General features: G+C 40.7%; 1 protein-coding gene across 3 annotated transcripts in view; it reads right to left on the reverse strand.

The window, feature by feature from the left end:
- Rfc1 (replication factor C subunit 1) overlaps positions 1 to 19,527 on the reverse strand; it is a 79,356-nt gene that overhangs the window by 25,650 nt on the left and 34,179 nt on the right. For 2 of the 3 annotated variants that reach the window (XM_005359263.3, XM_005359262.2), the window contains exons 3-10: positions 18,676 to 18,751; positions 16,642 to 16,764; positions 9,340 to 9,572; positions 8,340 to 8,417; positions 7,451 to 7,528; positions 6,145 to 6,232; positions 3,986 to 4,266; positions 1,298 to 1,405 (exon numbers count right to left, since the gene is read on the reverse strand). In XM_005359263.3, the coding sequence (XP_005359320.1) occupies positions 1,298 to 1,405; positions 3,986 to 4,266; positions 6,145 to 6,232; positions 7,451 to 7,528; positions 8,340 to 8,417; positions 9,340 to 9,572; positions 16,642 to 16,764; positions 18,676 to 18,751 (1,065 nt within the window). The remainder of the gene's footprint in view (positions 1 to 1,297; positions 1,406 to 3,985; positions 4,267 to 6,144; positions 6,233 to 7,450; positions 7,529 to 8,339; positions 8,418 to 9,339; positions 9,573 to 16,641; positions 16,765 to 18,675; positions 18,752 to 19,527) is intronic. The other variant, XM_013350781.2, reaches the window with a different exon arrangement.

Here is a 19,527-nt window from a genome sequence, read left to right on the forward strand (position 1 = left end):
CCGCATAGTCTTCAAGCCACTGCATAAGCTGTTCCCACTGCTCTCCTCAAACTGTCCTCGCAAAGTCGTCACTGAGGACCATTACTCATGCTCCTCATGCAACGGACAACGCCAGTCTTCTCTGGTGGGACTTTCACAGCACGGCAGACCACACTGCTCAATCACCTTTCTTGCCTGTGCTTCTCTGACTTCTCTCACATCTGTGCCCACTACTCATCAGCCCCATTGTGGTTTTCACCCCATTTTCATAAAGAGTCTGTGATAAGGCCTTCTTCTCAGTTTGCCAAGGTTTGTCGGATGACAGTGCTCCCTCTCAAACTTACCTGTACACTAACACTACCTAGGTTGACAAGCAGTCATGCTTTTGTTGAGCTCCATTCCCAGTCACTTGTCTACTGAGCATCTCCACACAGATGCCTCATGCACATCTAAACCACAATATGGCCAACAACAACCTCATCATCGTCCCAAAATGGTTCTGCCTCGGTTTACTCAGATGCTTATGCCATTGCCAGATCATTTCTGGTACCCATTCAGCCACACTTCTCACTTCCAAGCATCTATGACTTCAGTTCCAGGGGACCAGTGCTCCCTACTGGCTTCTGCAGGTACTACAAACACATGATGCACATACATGCAGGCAAAACTCCCATACACATAAAAGAAAAATACATAAATCTTCACACACACAAAAGAAAATGTCACTCCTTAGCACTTCCCACCATTCCTAAGTGCTCACCTGTATCTTTTTCTACTCTAGCCATTATAATCTATTCTCAGCAGCCAAAATGATACTTTAAAAACTCATTCTCTTTGGGGCTTGGAGGATGGCTCAGTGGTTAAGTGCTCTTCCAGTAATTTTTTGGTTGGGGTCACCATATGAGTAACTGTCTTAGGGGGTCGCAGCATTAAGACATTGAGAGCCACTATCTAAGTGATCCACCCAGGATCATCCGTGTTTCTCTACTATATCCTCTAAGAGCACCGAGGACTTTTCTCTCAAGGCACATAACACAATTACTGTCAAATAATAATGTGCTTACCAAGCTTTCCCTTGAGCTCTGAGTACCAGGAAGGCAAAAAGACACTGGCGATATCAGCAGGGCATGGAAAAGCCCATCCCTTCTCAAGTTATTTATTATTTAATGGAAAATGTCTGTGTTCATCAGTGAGTCAGAATATGAATAAAAACTTCTAATTCATAAGGAGGTAGCTGAGACTTTTCTGTTAATGGCTCACTAACTCTGCTGGAACACGAGGCAGAGTCCTGACAGAGTTGCACAATCATCACTCTTACCTTGGGTATTTCTTTGGAGCCTAGAGCTTTGGGACCTTCCCGATTTAAGAAGCTTCGATAAGCTTGATAATTAGTGCGCTTCTTTTCAGAATCTTCTGGACTTACAGACTTTGCACAGAGGGAAAGAAAAAAGAAATCATACAAAATTAAAATGTACCCAGAAAGAATTATATATAATTCATTTGTGTGTGTGTGTGTGTGTATAAATGTATTTATTTCTGATTCAGAGATACTGGGTGTGTCTAGCACATGTATACTGGAGAGGGCTCCCTAGATAACTTTTAGAACCTACTACAACACTGTATATTCCTATTTTATATTGTTTTAATTTAAAAGTAACTTCAAATCTCTTGAAGTAGACAAAATATTCATTTGTATAAATAAGTGATATGACTAATAAGATAGTTAAGCTGGTTTTGAGTTAAATCAACTACTGCAGCTGATCCTAAAAATCAAAGCCTGTTGTTGTTGTTGTTGTTGTTGTGGAGGAGGAGGAGGAGGAGGAGGAGGAGACAGGAACTCATTGTGTAGCCCTGGTTGGCCAGGAACTTACTATATAAACCAGGCCGACCTTGAACAGAGGTATAGCTACCTCTGTCTCCTGAGTGCTGATATTAGTGGTATATACCATCACATCTGGCCCCAACCCTACTAAACAATGCCTCTCACCCATTAAAAGGTCCTTATCAAATTATAGTTGCTTAGACCATGTGCCTTGAGAAGCCATATTTTTAACAACCTTCAAAAGACAGTCCCGTATACCAATTAAGAATATATTCATCTGTAACAGTAGTTCTACTTTGTAAAAATCTGAAATAACTTTGGACTATCTGCCTGCCTGCCTTGTTGTTTGTTCTCTGACTGGGTCTCACTGTGTAGCTAAAGCTGGCTTTAAACTACCAATCTTTCTTCTGCAGCTTCCCAAGTGCTAGGATTACAGGTATGCACCACACAGGGCTATAAAATAACTGATGCTTTTTCATTTACTAAGTCAGAATTACTTGATCAAGATCAACTGAATTTACTAAACTCTGATGTTCCTAAGCACAGGTTCTGAGATATTTCAAGTCCAACATGAAATATGGAAAACACCATAACAATAACAGTATCCCTTTTTAAACTTTGATTTCCGCCTCCCCCAAAATAGTCACCCTCTACAAACTTCCCCCACGCATTTAGTGTGCCTGGAGAAAAAGGTCTCCACCAGGTAAGCATTTAGTGAAGAAAAAGCTGAGGGCAAAAAGCTAACTGGTCCTCTAACCATATTTATGATTATTTCCTGCAGACAAAGCATTTTAAAACCATCACCATCTGTAGTTCTCCACACACACAATGGTGATGAGCAGTTCAAACAGACACGATTCTGCCTTTGATGCTAAGTGCCTATGCAGAAGGAAAGAATGGTAGTTTTTCTTATAAATCTAAAGTGCTTCCAAAATGGAGGTCCAAAAAGACCCTCTATTTGTGCTTTTGTTTTTCAAGACAGAACTTCTCTGTGTAATGGCCCTGGCTGTCCTGGAACTCACAGAGATCCACCAGCCACTGCCTCACAAGTGCCTGCACCACCACACCTGGAAAAAAAAAAAAAAAAAAAAAAAAAAGTACCTTCTTAAATATATCTGAATCAAATTCTTTTTGTGTCTCTGGGGAACTTACTTCGTGACTCAGGCAGACCTTAACTTTGAGGTTCTCCTGACTCAGTCTCTCAAGTAACTGGGACTATAAGGCCTGTACCACTAGTTGGGGAGGGGGCACTTTTGAAAAGCATCATTTTGGCTGGACGGTGGTGGCGCACGCCTTTAATCCCAGCACTCAGGAGGCAGTGGCAGGAGGATCTCTGTGAGTTCTCTCCTTCCACCATGTAGGTCTCAAGAACAGAACTTACCCACTGAGTCATCTCATGATGCCAAATACACAATCTTATCTCTATTCTACATACACATCAAGAAGTAACTGTGTGTCACAAGCTGTTGAGTACCGTGAGCCAATTACAGCAGGTGACAGTTGATATTTATAAGGCAAACCCACCAGGTAATCAACTAATCTGATGAAGGAAATTCATAGGCAAGGCTTATGAAAATATTGCCTATAAATATTGACTGCTCCTGTCTGTAAATCCACGATTGCAAAGAAAGCTATGGTATTTCCATAATACTTACTCTGTAATGTGTAATTTCATGTGATATGTATATGTAATCTCATGATTACAGCTCTATCTTATAGGCATATATATCTGTGGAAGGTGAAGGAGATAACTTCTCATTAACCTGTATAATTTTGATATATAGAAACTATACTAGGAGGGCTGGAGAGACGGCTCAGTGGTTAAGAGCATTGCCTGCTCTTCCAAAGGTCCTGAGTTCAATTCCCGGCAACCACATGGTGGCTCACAACCATCTGTAATGAGGTCTGGTGCCCTCTTCTGGCCTGCAGACATACACACAGACAGAATATTGTATACATAATAAATAAATAAATACTTAAAAAAACAAAGAAAATATACTAGGATATGCTTCTTAGCCAGATCTGTTATTCCCTGAGGACTGTAAGACACTTAGGCCCTGTTTTTTATCACTAGCTCAGACTAATATAAAGAAAACAATTTCTTCTCAGTTCTAAAACAAGCCGCATACAATTTACTGATTCATAACCTCAAGAGCAAATACATACTTTTCATAGATTTCCTACCTCTTTTTTAGCTGGGGAACTTTTGGTTTTCTTAGGAGTTTGTTTCTCTCCTTTGAGTTCAATGGCATTTTCTTTTCTTCTTGAGGCCATCTGCTCTGTGTCTTTGTAAGAACTTTCTTCTTTTGCTTTCATAAGTGCCAGCTTGGAGCTGGCCTTGGGAGAGGAACCGGCTTCCCTCTGATGAGCTGATGAGCTGCGGGGCTGCTCAGATCCTTTGGAGCTCCCACCCTTACTGGGCTTAGCAGGACTGCGGGTCTTTCTTTCATTTAAGAAATGCCCTGCTTTTACAAAGAAAAAATTATGATTGTTATTTGGGCAATATGCCCAGCATCAACATTTTTATTCTTCATCTTTGAACAGTATGACTTCAGTAGTGCATAGTATCACATGACTTTAAAACATTTACCATAGTATAGCTCAGATGGCATTCTTGTTTTTTAAACTTAAATATTCACATGATACGTCTTTGCAATCAATTCATATTAAGAGATCTATCATTTTGCCAGTTAGTGGAGGCGCACACCTTTAATCCCAGCACTTGGGAGGCAGAGGCAAGTAGATCTTTGTGAATCTGAGGCCAGACTGTTTTACAAAGTGAGCTCCAGGACAGCCAAAGCTACGCAGAGAAATCTTGTCTCAAAAAACAAACAAAAAAAAGAGATCTGTCATTTAAATTTAAGCTATCCACGTAATATATTATTGTTAATAACACAGAAAGATATGGGTGTAGCTCAAGAGTACAGTACTTGTCCACCAACGCACGAAGTCTCAATTCAATTCCAAACTGTGTGAAAACACAAAGATTTCATTCCACGGATATGCTATAAAATTTACAGAGACACTGAAAAATAGTGGGAAAGCCTCAAATCCTGAACAGCCAAGACTAAAATGTACTATGTAAGCAGATTTACTTCTATAATTAGATCTTCTATTAGCCCCTCACATCTACAGGTTCCATACTCATGGAGACAATAAGCTATGAATAGAAAATACTTTGTATAGATACAACCCATGTACACTTTATCCTGATCACTACTCTCTAAACAATACAGCATAGAAACTATTTACATAGCACTACATTGAATCAAAGTATCTAGTGATGGCTTAAAGTATATAGGAGTCAAGCTGTCTACAAATTATATGCAAATTCCACACCTTTTGCATAAAGAGGTTGAGTCCCCACAAACATGGGTACCCATAGGGATCATGACACCAATCCTTCACAGATAATGGGGGAGGGGGGTAATCTGTATCCCAGCTACTTAGAAGGCAGAGGCAGAACACTGCAGCTCTAAGGTTGAGGTATAGAATGATTCAAGGCCAGCCTGGTTATATAGTAGGGCCCTATCTCAAAATAAAAAGTAGAAGGCTGAGAATATAACTCAGGAACTTTAGCAGCAAGTGCAAGGCCCTAGGTTTAATCCCTGGTATTGCAAAATAAAAAAGGGTAAGGAAAGGTGAGGAATGACAGTATCAGTCGATGGTTCAGTATCAAGACCAGCACAGAACAGGCCACCCAAGACAACCAGAAGAACTTCAGATGGTCTGAACAATCAGAAGCCAATTCCATGACAGTACCTCTAACATGAAAGCTCAAGGCATTGCTTCTTTGTTGTCACATACCAAACTCAGGAAGCCAAGAGTACCTAATGCACTCTTCATAACCAGCTAGTGTCCAGGTTTCAAAGTGCAGGTGATCTCTGACTTAGGACTGTTCAACTCAAAAGTTTTCAACTTTATAATGGTACAAACGAAACATGCATTCAGCAAGGAAACATGGCTAATTTTGAGGTTTGATTTTACAGGATTGTGACTGTATATCAGCCCACCATCTCTGTGGGTCCCAAACTCATGGATTCAGTACTCTCTTGAGATACTGGGTATCAGCAGTGAGATTCTCACAATGTGCTATGCTGCTGACACTCAGAAGACTGCATACATACCTGCACTTTTCACTATGACATGTTTCAACTTCTGACCAAGTCTTGAGCATAAGGACATCATGAGAATAGGAGCAGCTTATCTAAATAGAGCATGCACTAATGGCTCTCTAAAACACCCACCAAACAATTAGTGAAAAGAATGCTTAGGCAAAGTTACCAAGAATTCTCTTCTATTAAGACAAGTAAGCGGTCTCTTATATTCTTTGCTAGAATTACCTTTATTAGGGCTCTTATGGTTTCCTGCTTTGCTTAGATCAGCTTGGAGAGGTGAAAATGATTCTCCCTCTTCAGGGTCCTTTCGGGCCTAAACAGTGTAAAAAGTGTCAGAAGTATTAATAGGACAACTGTTACCACAAAACCTGCTGTTAAAATGGATTAATTTTTTAAGTTTAAGGGTCATCTTTCAAGCCAAACCAGCAAGACACTATAATAAACTGCCATTCATTTATCCACAAAAAATATCACAGCAAAGGCAGTATTTTATTACTTCATTTACTGATAAGGAATCAGATAAAAGATTACAACAGTATGCCAATAAAACATCTAATTTGCATCCAGTCTCCTAAACCAGAAACAGAGTCTTAATAGTGTTTCATTTATCTCAGCTTCCAAACTACTAATAGTATTATGCAGCTAAAATAGAAACAAACACAAAAAACTGAAAACAAATTAAAACCCAGTAGGAAAATAAAAGAGAAGCCAAGAATGGCAGCTGATACCCTGATCTCAGCACTGGTCGGCGGAGGGTTGAGCCAGGAGAAGTGCCAGTTTAAAGCCATTCTGGGCTACACAGTACCAGGCACCCAGAACTACATGGCAAAGACTGCCTCAAAAACCAAAGCATAAAACAACACTCAAGAAAAAGAAGAACAACAATGACATTCTGCTTCCTGAAAAGAGTGCTACAGTTATTAAACCCACATTCTAGAGAACTGAAATAGTCTCAAATATACATAAAAAAATTCTTCTGATAAGGAATAAAAGCAAAACCTATGGTTTTGTAGGACAAATTCTGATTTGTTTTATTTCTTGTAATCTTTTGAAAAGACTAACTTTGTAAATGAATTTCCACACACACACAAAAATCACAAACTCAAACAATTTAGCCAGTCGGATGACTCAATGGACAGTAACCACTTACTGTACCTACATGGTGACTTGAGTTCTGATCCCCAGAACCCATGGGAAAGCAGGCATGGCGGGGCATCCCTGTAACTGCGCTGCTCGGGAGGACAGAGACAAAAGGGTCCTGAAGGTTTGCACTCACTAATCAGCCAACCCAAAAGAAATGCCAATAAGCTCCAAGTTCAACTAAGGTGGAGAACAAGACCGACAATCCACCTCTGGTCTAAATGCACGCGCACGAGCGCACGCACGCATACACTCTGGTCTAAATGCGCGCGCGCACACACACGCACAATAAGCAATCCAACATCATAACATACACACACAGTAAGCCATCCAACATTATGTTGGATACCATATGTTACCTACCATACCATAATACCATAATGTTACCTACCATTTTGGTCTTAGGTTCTTCATCCAACATGGCTAATGTTCGAGCAAACTCTTCATCTTCATGCAACTGCCTCTCCAGCTGTAAAATGCACAACACAGTAGGATGCTTTTGTTATTTTTGTATTTAAACACTTTTAAATGTGTGCTTCATGTTTAGAAAAAAAATTTTAAAAATATCAAATGATATCTTCCCACTAAACATTAACAGTATCACAGGCTTGTTTCAAAAAAACCAAGTTTACAGATTATACACCTTTAGATCTGCAAGCATACTAAAGTTAGTGCTCATTTTAAATGTTCTTTGTTACATTTATTTATTTATTTATTTATTTATTTATTTATTTATTTATTTATTGTATGTGTGGGTGTGTATGTCATGGCACTCGTGAGGAGGTCAGAAGACAACTTGTAAGAATTGTTTCTCTCCTAATCCGGGCCCTCAGACGCAGCAGCAGGCACCTTTACCCACTGAGTCATCTTACTAGCCAATGGGGTTGCCGTATTCTAAAGTGATATTTCTTTATAGCATCTGAAGTTACATTTTCTCTTAATGGTCTTAGTATAACTTCTCTTTATTGTATGTCTTGAGGTTTGTTAGTTCTAAGGAAAAGCTCATGTGTATATGTGCATCTATGTGGGTATGTAAACTTGAGTGTTTACAGATGAGGGCATCAGATCCCCTGGAACTAGAATTACAGATGGCTTTAAGCCACCTGACATAGGCACCAGGAACCAAACTATGGTCCTTCACAAAGGCAGTATTAGTGCTTAACACACAGACAGTAACACCCTATTCAAAAGGAGAAAAAAAACTACAACATCTTGGTTATTTATAAATATGCACCAAGTCATGTCAAGTTATTAATGCTAACCAAGTGGAACGGCAATACCTCTGCGTCTTCATCGAGCTGCAGCTGCTTGGCGATCGCCTCGTCACTTAATCTGGAGTCGTCCATGTTCTGAGAGGACTGAATTCCAAAGAAAGTCAAGCAAGATAAACATAAATTAGGCTAAAAGTAAAGTGCTTTTTTGGCAACACCTAATTAAATACATCAGTCAGAGATAGGTCTATCAGTAATGGTCACAATCCACAGCAACAAAGTCAAGATCAAAGCTGTTCTGATGACGTCTAGTTTCATAAAGAATAAACATCCTACAGACAGAAGGTTCTCACTTTACAAGAAGTGTGCACACACAACTGGTTAGTGCTCTGGCTTGAAAAGTAGTCTAAAACATCAGTCATCCATATAAGGATGACAGTTCAGCCCTGTGAAGGTACCAACGAGTCAGTACACACGACAGCACAGCCTACACTGAGGCACAGCCTTCCCTGTGCTTCACCCATGCGTCCATTTCCTCAACAACCACTCAAACTAGAGAATCAGAATAGCTATACTGTGTTAATACGATGTTTATCTCATTTCAAAATAAAATTGTGTACTCTGTTTGCTGAAGTCAACAGTATAAGTTTCCCTTTTGAAAATTCCATTTAAATTCTAAGAACTGTGACTTTTTCTTATAGTTTAAATGCTTTCTTGTTTTCAAACAAAAAAAATACATATCTACATTGTATGTGTGTGTATGTGTGTGTCTATGTCTGTATAAATTCTAATTCCCATAGTTTCCAAATGGGCAGTATTTGTCTATAATCATGGAAAAAAATATTTCGTTATGATTAAAGCATGCTTACTAATTTTATAACATCCCAAGTTTTCTTTAATAATATCCATGACTGAGCATCAAGTCCAAACATTCTTTTTCTGTTGTTTCAGAGTATCCCGTTATCTAGCCCAGGCTGACCTCAACTAATGCTTTTCTAGCTTCCCTCCCCCAGGTGCATGCCGCACGCCCGCCAATCCTCACACTCTCGCTTGCATGCAGAATACCCACCTCTTTTCTTTTGCTCGCCACCATCTTCTTACCGGATCTCTGGACACTTTCAGTTCCAAAATAATCGAGCACTGATGTTGGTGTAAGTTTTATTGGTGATAAAGGTTTATTCTTAGTCTTGGTGTTTTCTTCATTCTTTTTCATGTTTGATGTTCCAAGGTAACTGTTTGTAGATACTCCATTTTCTTTTGCTTTGGAGGTTGCCTTTTTACATACAAAGTCATCGTCTTCATCTTAAACGGAAAATATTTTTGATAAAGCATAGGTCTTTATATAAAATAATCGTTTCTAGTAACTTTTTCTAAAAAGCAATACCTTGAGTTGTTTTTTTCTTCCTACCTTTTGAATTTAAGAATCACTCTTCCATTCACAAGGCCAGGCCTATGATTACACAAATATTTGCAACACACCCATTCTATACCAGGCACTGAGGATACAGAAGAGACAACTTCTGTAGTGAAAGGATACACACCTGACCCCATGGAACCTGTGGTCTACAGGAAGAAACAGACACACTACACACACACACACACGTATACACACATACCTACATACAGATACCTTTATTTTCGAGCGGCATTAAGAAGCAGTAAAGAAAGCAGTCTAAGGAGTGATTAAGAATACCAGAAGCAGCCGGTCCAACCCCAGTCATGACTCCCCACACCAAGAAAAAAGGGAATGATTATAGAAAGGGGTCTAATTCAGCGACTGCCTAGAACACATATGAGGTCCCAGGTTCACTAACACCACAAAGGGAAAAAAAATGTCCAACAAAGTGAGGGATGTTCTTTCTGATAAAGCAGTCATCAAGGAAAGCCTATTCTTGGGAGATCAAACTCAAGGCCTTGTGTGTACCAGTCAAGTACTCTTCCCCTTGGCTACAATCCTTTATTTTTTGAGACAGAGTCTATGTAGCTCAGGCTATTTTTGACATACTTACACAGCTAAGCCAACCTTCTGCCTCAACAAACCCTACTACTGAGATCGTTATTGACCCAGCACACCTGACTAGGGAAAGTCTGATGAACAAAATCTGTTTATTAGGTGTTGTTGATCGTTGTCATCAGAGCCCTGAAACAAAGACGGCTCCAGCAAGAACAGTCAGCTAAGGTACACTACAAGCACCAAGCCTTACAGTGAGTGTGCTACAGGTTGAAGGCGCGCAGCTACACCAGTTCAGGCAAAGAGGCAGAAGTCAAATCCTAGGGCTGCCTAGATAATAGAAAGAAACTCGGGTTGTAACATAGATGCCCAAGTAGCGCAAGGTCACACCCAGTTAAGTCTTGTCTTCGGAGAAGACACTGTAGAGGGAAAGGCAAAGGTAAGTTCACTCAGGAAGCCATTACAGCGCCAGACAAGGCGCTGACTCGGTAGCTTCAGAGACTCTGCTACACGCATACTGAAGGCTGATGTCAACAATTAGCTAACCATTCATTTGGAACTTCAAACTGTTTTGTTACATTTTCTATCCTAAAATATGTAGCCTCAGTAGGTACAAGTGCTCTGTTGCTAATCCTGATGACCTGAGTTCTCTCCTTGAGACCCACCTGGTAGGAGAGAACTGACTCCCACACGGGGCATTCTAACCTCCAATCATTCACTGAGGCGCATGCACCCACACACGTGGGATACATTTTGTCTACCCTGGAGAGGACCGGTGTCCTACCACACGCTCTACACCATGGTGTTCTGCCTCATCAAACGTCTATAGATGGGACCAGAGAGAAGGTCAGTGGTTAAGAGCATTTGTTTTCATACCCAGCATCTATCTGGTACCTCACAGCCAGCTGTAACTCCAGCTCCAGGGGATCCTATGCCCTCTTCTGACCTCTACAGGCATTACATAATGTGGTACACATAAACAGGCAAACACTCATACACAAAAAATAAAAATAAGCTTTTTAAGATTTATTTATTTATTATATATAAAGTGTTCTATCTGCATGTATGCCTACACACCAGAAGAAGGCGACAGATAGTATTACAGATGGCTGTGAGCCGCCATGCAGTTACTGGGAATTAACTCAGGACCTCTGGAAGAACAGTCACTTAATCACTGAGCCATCTCTCCAGCCCCTAAAAATAAGTTTTTAAAAGAAAAAAAAATCATAAAGAATTATTCTTTTAAAAAGCCTATAAACAGCCGGGCGATGGTGGCGCACGCCTTTAATCCCAGCACTCGGGAGGCACAGGCAGGCAGATATCAGTGAGTACGAAAACAGCCTGGTCTTCAGAGCGAGTTCTAGGAACAGGTCCAAAGCCACAAAGAAACCCTGTCTCGAAAAACCAAAAAAAAAAAAAAAAAAAAGCCTATAAACAAAGCAGTCACATAACAGAAACCTCTGAAATAATGAACCAAGTGCTTTGTCACAGTGGTGGAAATCTACCATAATACTGTCACAGGCACATCTGAACACATCCTGTCATCTTGCCTTGCTAAAACAAAACAAACAAAAAAAAAAAACTCAAGAGAGAACAGCTCTGTCTCCACACCAACTGCCTGTCTTTTTTTTAAGCCCCTTTAGGCTTTAGTACCTTAAAGGCTACATGGATGTATTATGTAGACAGATGGCAATATGAGCTATGCGTCCAAGTGTGATGGTATAGCCCTGTAACTCCAGCACTTAGGAAACTGAGGCAGGAGTTAATTCCAGCGAGTTCTAGGCCAGCTTGGCAACACAGTGAGAAAGCATCTCAGAAAAACAACAAAAAGAATACAACAAAGTAACTTGCTTCCTACAAAGCCACAGTCATTGAGCAGAGGTTTTGCTGAGCCATCCTCAGGTAAAATAACTACTCTGCAAACCTACACATGTGCAGAGGTAAAGCATCCTCCTTTTTTCTAATGAACCTGATCTGTATGTCTTTGTCAGAAGCCAAAGGCAAGCTGTTCTCTCCTCCCCAAAATCTGTAATAAAACCCTGATAAACAGATCTAAGTCAGATTTCTGACAACTACTTGAAAATCATAGGCAACTAACACTTAAAATTTCCCTCTAGGATATTTGTCTCCTTGTAAAAACACCATTTATTTTTATTTATAGACAACATAATCTCAAATGTGCTACCAATGACCGAGTAAACTAGCATTTTTCAACACGGAGCAGAGGAATTGCCTAAGAGAGGAGATTGCTCTGCCACTCTGAGTTAGCCATGTTCGTTTATTTAGAAGGATAACGGGTGAAAGAGAAAGGAATAATGTGAAGGTCTATAATCAAATCTATTTACAAGCCCAGTAGGAAAAGCAAATCTAATTCTGGAGCTCCTGCGCTCAGAGTTTGGCTCTGCAAATGGATCTGACTGTCCTAATGCTATGAATGTCTTGCCTTTGGTCTGGAACATACCAAAATCCAATTAACAGGTAGATTTCATTACAAAGATTAAAAATAATTGACTTAGCAACAAGTGAAACTCTTAAGTAGGGAGCGGGCACGCAAAGTCTCAGTGCATGTATGGAGAGACTTCAATACTGCTCGCTGCTGTCGGTTTGGAAGGAACAGTGCACTTGTTAGGCCTTCAAAATACTCGTTAATTAAAAGAATGGAAAAGGCAGGCAGGAAACATCCCATCTCCATTCATTCATGTGGTAAATCAGTCTCACATATAAGCAGAAAAACCAAACTAATCAAGAAGCCAGGAGTCTCATGATTTGTTACCAATAAATCCTTTCAGAATCAATATGAGTCAGGTAAATAGTTTTTTCTTTTGTGTGTGCTAAGAAATCACACCCAAGACTGAGCATCCTACGGGGAGAGGTGGCACAGGCAAGTTAAGACATTAAACAATAGAAAAGTGGGTTGCATAAATTTATACCCAGGTAAGTACATGTGTGCTTAAATACACAAGCTTGTTCAATGCAGCTGCATAAGGCAAAGGACCAGATGAGGGATTCCGGGACATGCACTAAGTGACTTAACACACTGTTAATCCAAACACTTCACCCATGCTCAAAATCTCAAACTTAGATTCTTTTATACAAAATCCTAACATGCTTGCCTCCTAGAGGAGAAACAGACCTGTTTAAATGTTCAGTAGGGACAGTCATCGTGAAACACCATGCTTTATAAACTCAAAACTTCCACACTTCAAAAAAAAAATCCTAACATGTAAATTAATATTGATTCTCAACAAATGTAATCCAATACAATAAACAGTTCTCTCAAGTCGGAGACACAGTCTCCCGCAACCATTCTACACTTCCCTGACAGAATCTGTAAGAAAGCTTTCAGACAGAAAACTATACTTGTGGGGCTGGAGAGATGGCTCAGAGGTTAAGAGCACTGGTTGCTCTTCCAGAAGTCCTGAGTTCAATTCCCAGCAACCATAGTGACTTACAACCATCCATAATGAGATCTGGTGACCTCTTCTGGCCTGCAGGCAGAACACTGTATACATAATAAATAAATAAACTTTTAAAATCATTTAAAAAAAAAAACTATACTTGTTGCCTCAAACACAAAATAATGTAACTCTAAAATTAAGCACAGAAGGATATTATACTAACTCTTAATATTTCCTGCTGTTTTCCCAAGATTTGGTCACTGACCTTACATAGCAACCAAAAAGTACACCACCACTTTTTTTCCCCAATTAATACCTATCAGATAAATATAACTTCCAAAGCACTGCCTCCAGAATCATTCTAAAGTTATCAACAAACAGTCCTACAGAAAAGACAAGACAAGGAAAAACCCTAATTTCTTCAATCAAACAACAGTTCCTGGTGAACCTGCATATAAGGTTCCTTTGGCAGTGCTGGGATTAAAGGCTTGTGGCACCATGCCCAGCAGCAGTGGTTTCAACCCCACAGTCAAGAAACAGGGGATGGTGGTGCATACCTGAAATCTCAGTGCTGGCAAGGTAAAAGCAGGGGGATCAAAATCAAGATCCAGAAATCCACAGACTGGGCTACAGGACACCCTGTCTTCAAAATAGAATAAAACTAGTTCCTACATTTCCATTCTATAGGGTTGGAGAAATGGCTCAACAGTCAGGAGCACATACTGCTCCCACAGGGAAACCTTTCAGTCCCAGCCTCCACACGGGAGCTCACAAGGGATCTGACAACCTCTTCCAGCCCTCCGCAGGCACCAGGCACAAACACAGTGTACAGACATACAAGCATAAAATTACATAAAAAATAAATGCTTTAAATCATGTGGGAAAGCAGATACTATGTAACACTAAACATCACAGTAGACGGGTGTGATGCTAATCTAACACTAAACATCACAGTAGACGGGTGACATAATCTCAACTGTCAACTTGATGAGACCTAGAGTCACCTGAAGTTAGGCCTCTGAGCGTACCAGCGGGAAATGTCTTCTATAGATTAAGTGAGGTGGGAAGACTCTCCCACTGTGAGCAAGACTAATTTGGGGGCAATGACTGAACTAGAAAAGGAGGAAGCAAGCTGAGCCAGCATTCATTCCTGCATCTCATGCAGATGCCACGTGACCTGTTGCCATGCCATCCTGTGTCACCTCACACTGGAAAAGATAAGCCTTTCTCCCTTAAACTGTCGGAGTGTTCTATCACAGCAACAGAAATAGAACTAAGATAATGGCACACTGTACCCCAAATTCTTAGCTAAGATAAGGACAGTCCTCACTTGTACATACATATGCCATGGGCTGAATGGAGCAAGCATTGAGTCAGATGTGATAGCTCACACCAGTAATCCCAAACTGAGTTAGGAAAACTGATGTAAGTCCAAGGCCAACCAGGGCTATACAGCAAGACCGCGTCTCAAAAAGAAAATAACAAAAGACGGGGAGGGGAAATCAAATTGTCTAGTGATTGTAAAAATCTCATGTAAGATACTGAACATCTCTTCAGAAGGTTGTAATTAAAAATTATTCTAATAAAAAGAGAATCTGTGATCAGAACCCTTAGTGTACTTAAATTAGAAAATAAGGAAAAGCCCTGGTCCACAGTTAAAGTCACAGCTCTGGCACTGACATTTTTTTTTTTTTTTTGGTTTTTTGGTTTTTTTCGAGACAGGGTTTCTCTGTGGCTTTGGAGCCTGTCCTGGAACTGCTCCTGTAGACCAGGCTGGTCTCGAACTCACAGAGATCCGCCTGCCTCTGCCTCCCGAGTGCTGGGATTAAAGGCGTACACCACCATCGCCCGGCTGGCACTGACATTTTTACTGGAAAGCTTGACCACACATCCTCACTTACACAACAGACCTACTACCATACTGTTTTAACCCTCCACACATTTAAAATGCCACAAAGGCAAAAGGGACCTCTTAAATGTTGTACAATATGCCTAAGCAGATATTTAGCAACAAAGTAAAAGGGGTAAAAATGCCACTCTGTCCCTGTTGTAAGAAACACATCAGTCCTGCCCAGCTTGAGACCCATACCATGAGAGTAGCTCACCCCTGAGGGCCAGGACCCAGAGGAGGAAGAGCTCAGAGACCTAAGATAGAAGTAAACACAACTGGCAAAAAAAAAAAAAAAGCAATGAAATGATTCCTACTAACATGCTGCTATATTCACAGTTGCCTAGCCCAACTGTCATCAGAGAGGCTTGACCAAACAATTGACAGAGACAGTTGCAGAGACCTGTGCACAAACATTAGGCGGAGTTCAGGGAATTCTTTGGAAGAGGGGAAGGGAGGAATGTGGTCAAAGACACCACAACAAAGCCCACAGAACTAACTAAGCTGGACTCATCATGGCTCAGAAACTAAACCAAAAACCAGGGAGCCTGCAAGGCACTGACCTAAGGCCCCTGCATATATGTTACAGTTGTGCAACTTGGTCTTCTCATGGGGACTACTAACGGTGGGAGCAGGGGCTGTCTCTGACTCTGCTGCCTGCTTTCAGGAACCATTCCTCTACTGGATTGCCTTGTTTAGCCTTAATAGAAGAGGCAGTGCCTAGTGTCACTGCAACTTGATATGCCATGACTGGCTGGTATCCATGGGAAACCTGCCTTTTTTCTGAGGAGCAGCAGAGGAGGAAGAGTGGACTGGGGGCAGGGTTGGAGATGGGGGGTAAAGGCAGGAGGGATGGGGAGCAAAAGAGGGAGAGAAAACTTTGGTTGGGATATAAAAACAAAACTAAATAAACAACAAAGAAACACAACAGTCTATTAAAAATGTTTCAAAAAATAGTTCAGGTATGGGAGAGATGGCTCAGCAGGTACGAGGACGAGCTACTGCCAGGTGGTGGTGGTACACACCTTTAATCCTAGCACTCAGGAGGCAGAAGAAAGTGCAAAGGCTCTAGGTCATGATGCCCTTCCTCTGACAGATACAATTCAAAAAGCCAAAATACATTTGATGCCTTACCTGTCTCAGAAACGTAAGTAACAGGATCCTTCCGAGAAATTTTACCAGGTTTAGAAGACAGTGGCAATTTTTCTGATTTCTTTTTAGCATTTTTTACCTGCACTGTCTCCTCTGAGTCTGAATCTACAAGAGAAGGATTAAAACCATGAAAGGAAATACCAGTGTATTTTTAAGTGGTCATTATGAACCAATCCCCTAAGAAGCATCTCTTGATGAATTCTTTACATTACTTTTATCAGTAATAAACTCCTGCATTAGATACTACTACTGTTTTAACAACTGACCCAAACCTTAAAAACTACCCATGTGGGCTGGGAGCATGGCTCAGTCGGTACAGGTGCTTGCTGTCAAGCCTGATGACCTAAGCTCAGTAACCAGCACCCACACAGTAGGAGAAGCCAACTCCCCAAATCACCTGTCCTCCACATGTGGTACCCACACACACACACATACAAAAACAAAGCAAAACAGGGGGCTGGAGAGATGGCTCAGTGGTTAAGAGCACTGACTGTTCTTCCAGAGGATCTGGGTTCAATTCCCAGCACCTACATGTGAGCTCAGAACTGTCTATAATTCCAGTCCCAGGGGACCCGACACTCATAGCAAAACACAAATGCACATAAAATAAATATTTTAAAAAAAAAAAAGCAAAACAAAGACAAAAACAAAAAAAACCCCACAAATATACTATCTTTAATAATTCGGGAGGCAGAGGCAGGTGGATCTCTGTGAGTTCGAGGCCAGCCTGGTCTACAAGAGCTAGTTCCAGGACATGCTCCAAAGCTACAGAGAAACCCTGTCTCGAAAAACCAAAAAATAAAACAAACAAGGGGGCTGGAGAAATGGCTCAGAGGTTAAGAGCATTGCCTGCTCTTTCAAAGGTCCTGAGTTCAATTTCCAGCAACCACATGGTGGCACACAACCATCTGTAATGGGGTCTGGTGCCCTCTTCTGGCCTGCAGGCATACACACAGACAGAATATTATATACATAACAAATAAATATTAAAAAACAAAAACAAACAAAAGAGTCAGTTCTCTCCTTCCACCATGTGGGTCCAAGGAACTCATCAGGCTTGACTAAAATAGGTGGGGGAAAAATACCAGAAAATATGAAAATTAAGTCAAGTATGATACATATATATGTGTGTGTGTATGGTGCAGGGGACTGAACACAGGCCTGCAGTGCTAGCACTTAGGAGCCTAGCCAATATTACAACACCCTGTTTCAATATATAAACAGGGCTGGGGGCTATGGTTCAGTGATAGAGTGTTTGCCTACTAGGCAGAGGGTCTCAGTTCAATCTCTGGTTTCACAAAATAAATAAGACCTATGCACAAAAAGTCCTGTTCCCCATCTCAAAACTATATCCAAAGAAAATCCTTTAAATTCTGTTTATTACTTTTTCAACAGAAATGAAATTACCGTATCTTCCTATCATACACAAAAAATAAACTTTGAATATTTACTTTGGGGCAAGCAAGATGGTTCAGCAAATAAAGACACCTACCACCAAGCCTGATTACCTAAATTCAATCCTGAGGACCTACTAAGTGCAAGAGAGCACCGGCTCCTACAAGCTGTCGCTGACCTCCACTCACACGCCATGGTACACATGACCACATACACACAAATTTATTAATTAATGTACCCAATACTTGCTTTAACAGCAGCACTGTAAGGTACTTTCTTTTCTTTTTCAAACAAACTCAACTTCTAAGAACCTCGATTTGAAAAAAATTAATGGGAATATTCTTTTTTTTTTTTTCCTTTGGTTTTTAGAGACAGGGTTTCTCTGTAGCTTCGGAGCCTGTCCTGGCACTAGCTCTTGTAGACCAGGCTGGTCTCGAACTCACAGAGATCCACCTGCCTCTGCCTCCCGAGGGCTGGGATGAAAGGTGTGCACCACCACTGCCCAGCCACACAGCATTTACTAATGTCAGAAACACGTGTGTCTCAGATGTCAGTTTGGAAAACAGTTACATGCAAAATAAAAGGCTTTTAAACCTTTAAAGACCTCAAAAAAAAAATTACCTGAATCATAGATGATCCTCTTTTTCTTGTTGTTCGGCTTTGGTTTGGATGCATCCTCTTTACAGGAATTATTAACCTGTAGACAGCAGGGTGTAATTAGAACAAAGGAAGCCTATACAACTTAGCCTGTCATTCTCATTAGACTCAGGCTTAGTGGCTGTCAACAGAAGCAACTCCAAGTACTTAAAAGGTCAAAGTTTTCAAAGGCTAAATTAAAAGAACTAAACCAAGTCCAGCGGTGGTAGCACATGCCTTTAATCCCAGCATTCAGGAGGCAGAGGCAGGGAGGTCTCTGAGTTAGAGGCCAGCCTGGCCTATAGAGTGAATTCCAGGACAGCCAGGACCACACAGAGAAACCCAAGATTTCACCTGCTGCCCTGCAAACAGGAAATCAAGAATTTAGAGCCTGAGTTTGGTCAAGTAAATTACATGGTAAGCTAAAAGAACCAACAATCTTTTTTTGAGGAATATAACTGGATCCAATACAATAAACCCAAAATAAAGAAAAACATTTCGACCTGTGTGGTTAAGTGCATCAAGACAACGAATCAAAGGATCCAGATATCTGTCAATCATCACTGCAATGTTTGTGTGAGGTGCTTTTGGATAAATTTAATATTTAAATCAATAAAATAAAGATATCCCTCCTGGAAATAGTTAAACCTTATCAAATTAGCAGCAGTCCTGAGAAGCTAACCTTCCCTGGAATGAGAAAGAATTCTTCCTGCCTGACTTCCGCCAGAACGTCAGCTTTTTCCTGCCTTTGGACTGGAATTGGACCACCACTTCTTTGTTTTGTTGTTGTTGTTTGGGTAGGATTTTCTTTTTTCTTTTCTTTTTTTTTTTTTTTTT

The sequence above is a fragment of the Microtus ochrogaster genome, linkage group LG1 (genome assembly GCF_000317375.1).
Source record: "Microtus ochrogaster isolate Prairie Vole_2 linkage group LG1, MicOch1.0, whole genome shotgun sequence".
NCBI classification, from domain to species: domain Eukaryota; kingdom Metazoa; phylum Chordata; class Mammalia; order Rodentia; family Cricetidae; genus Microtus; species Microtus ochrogaster.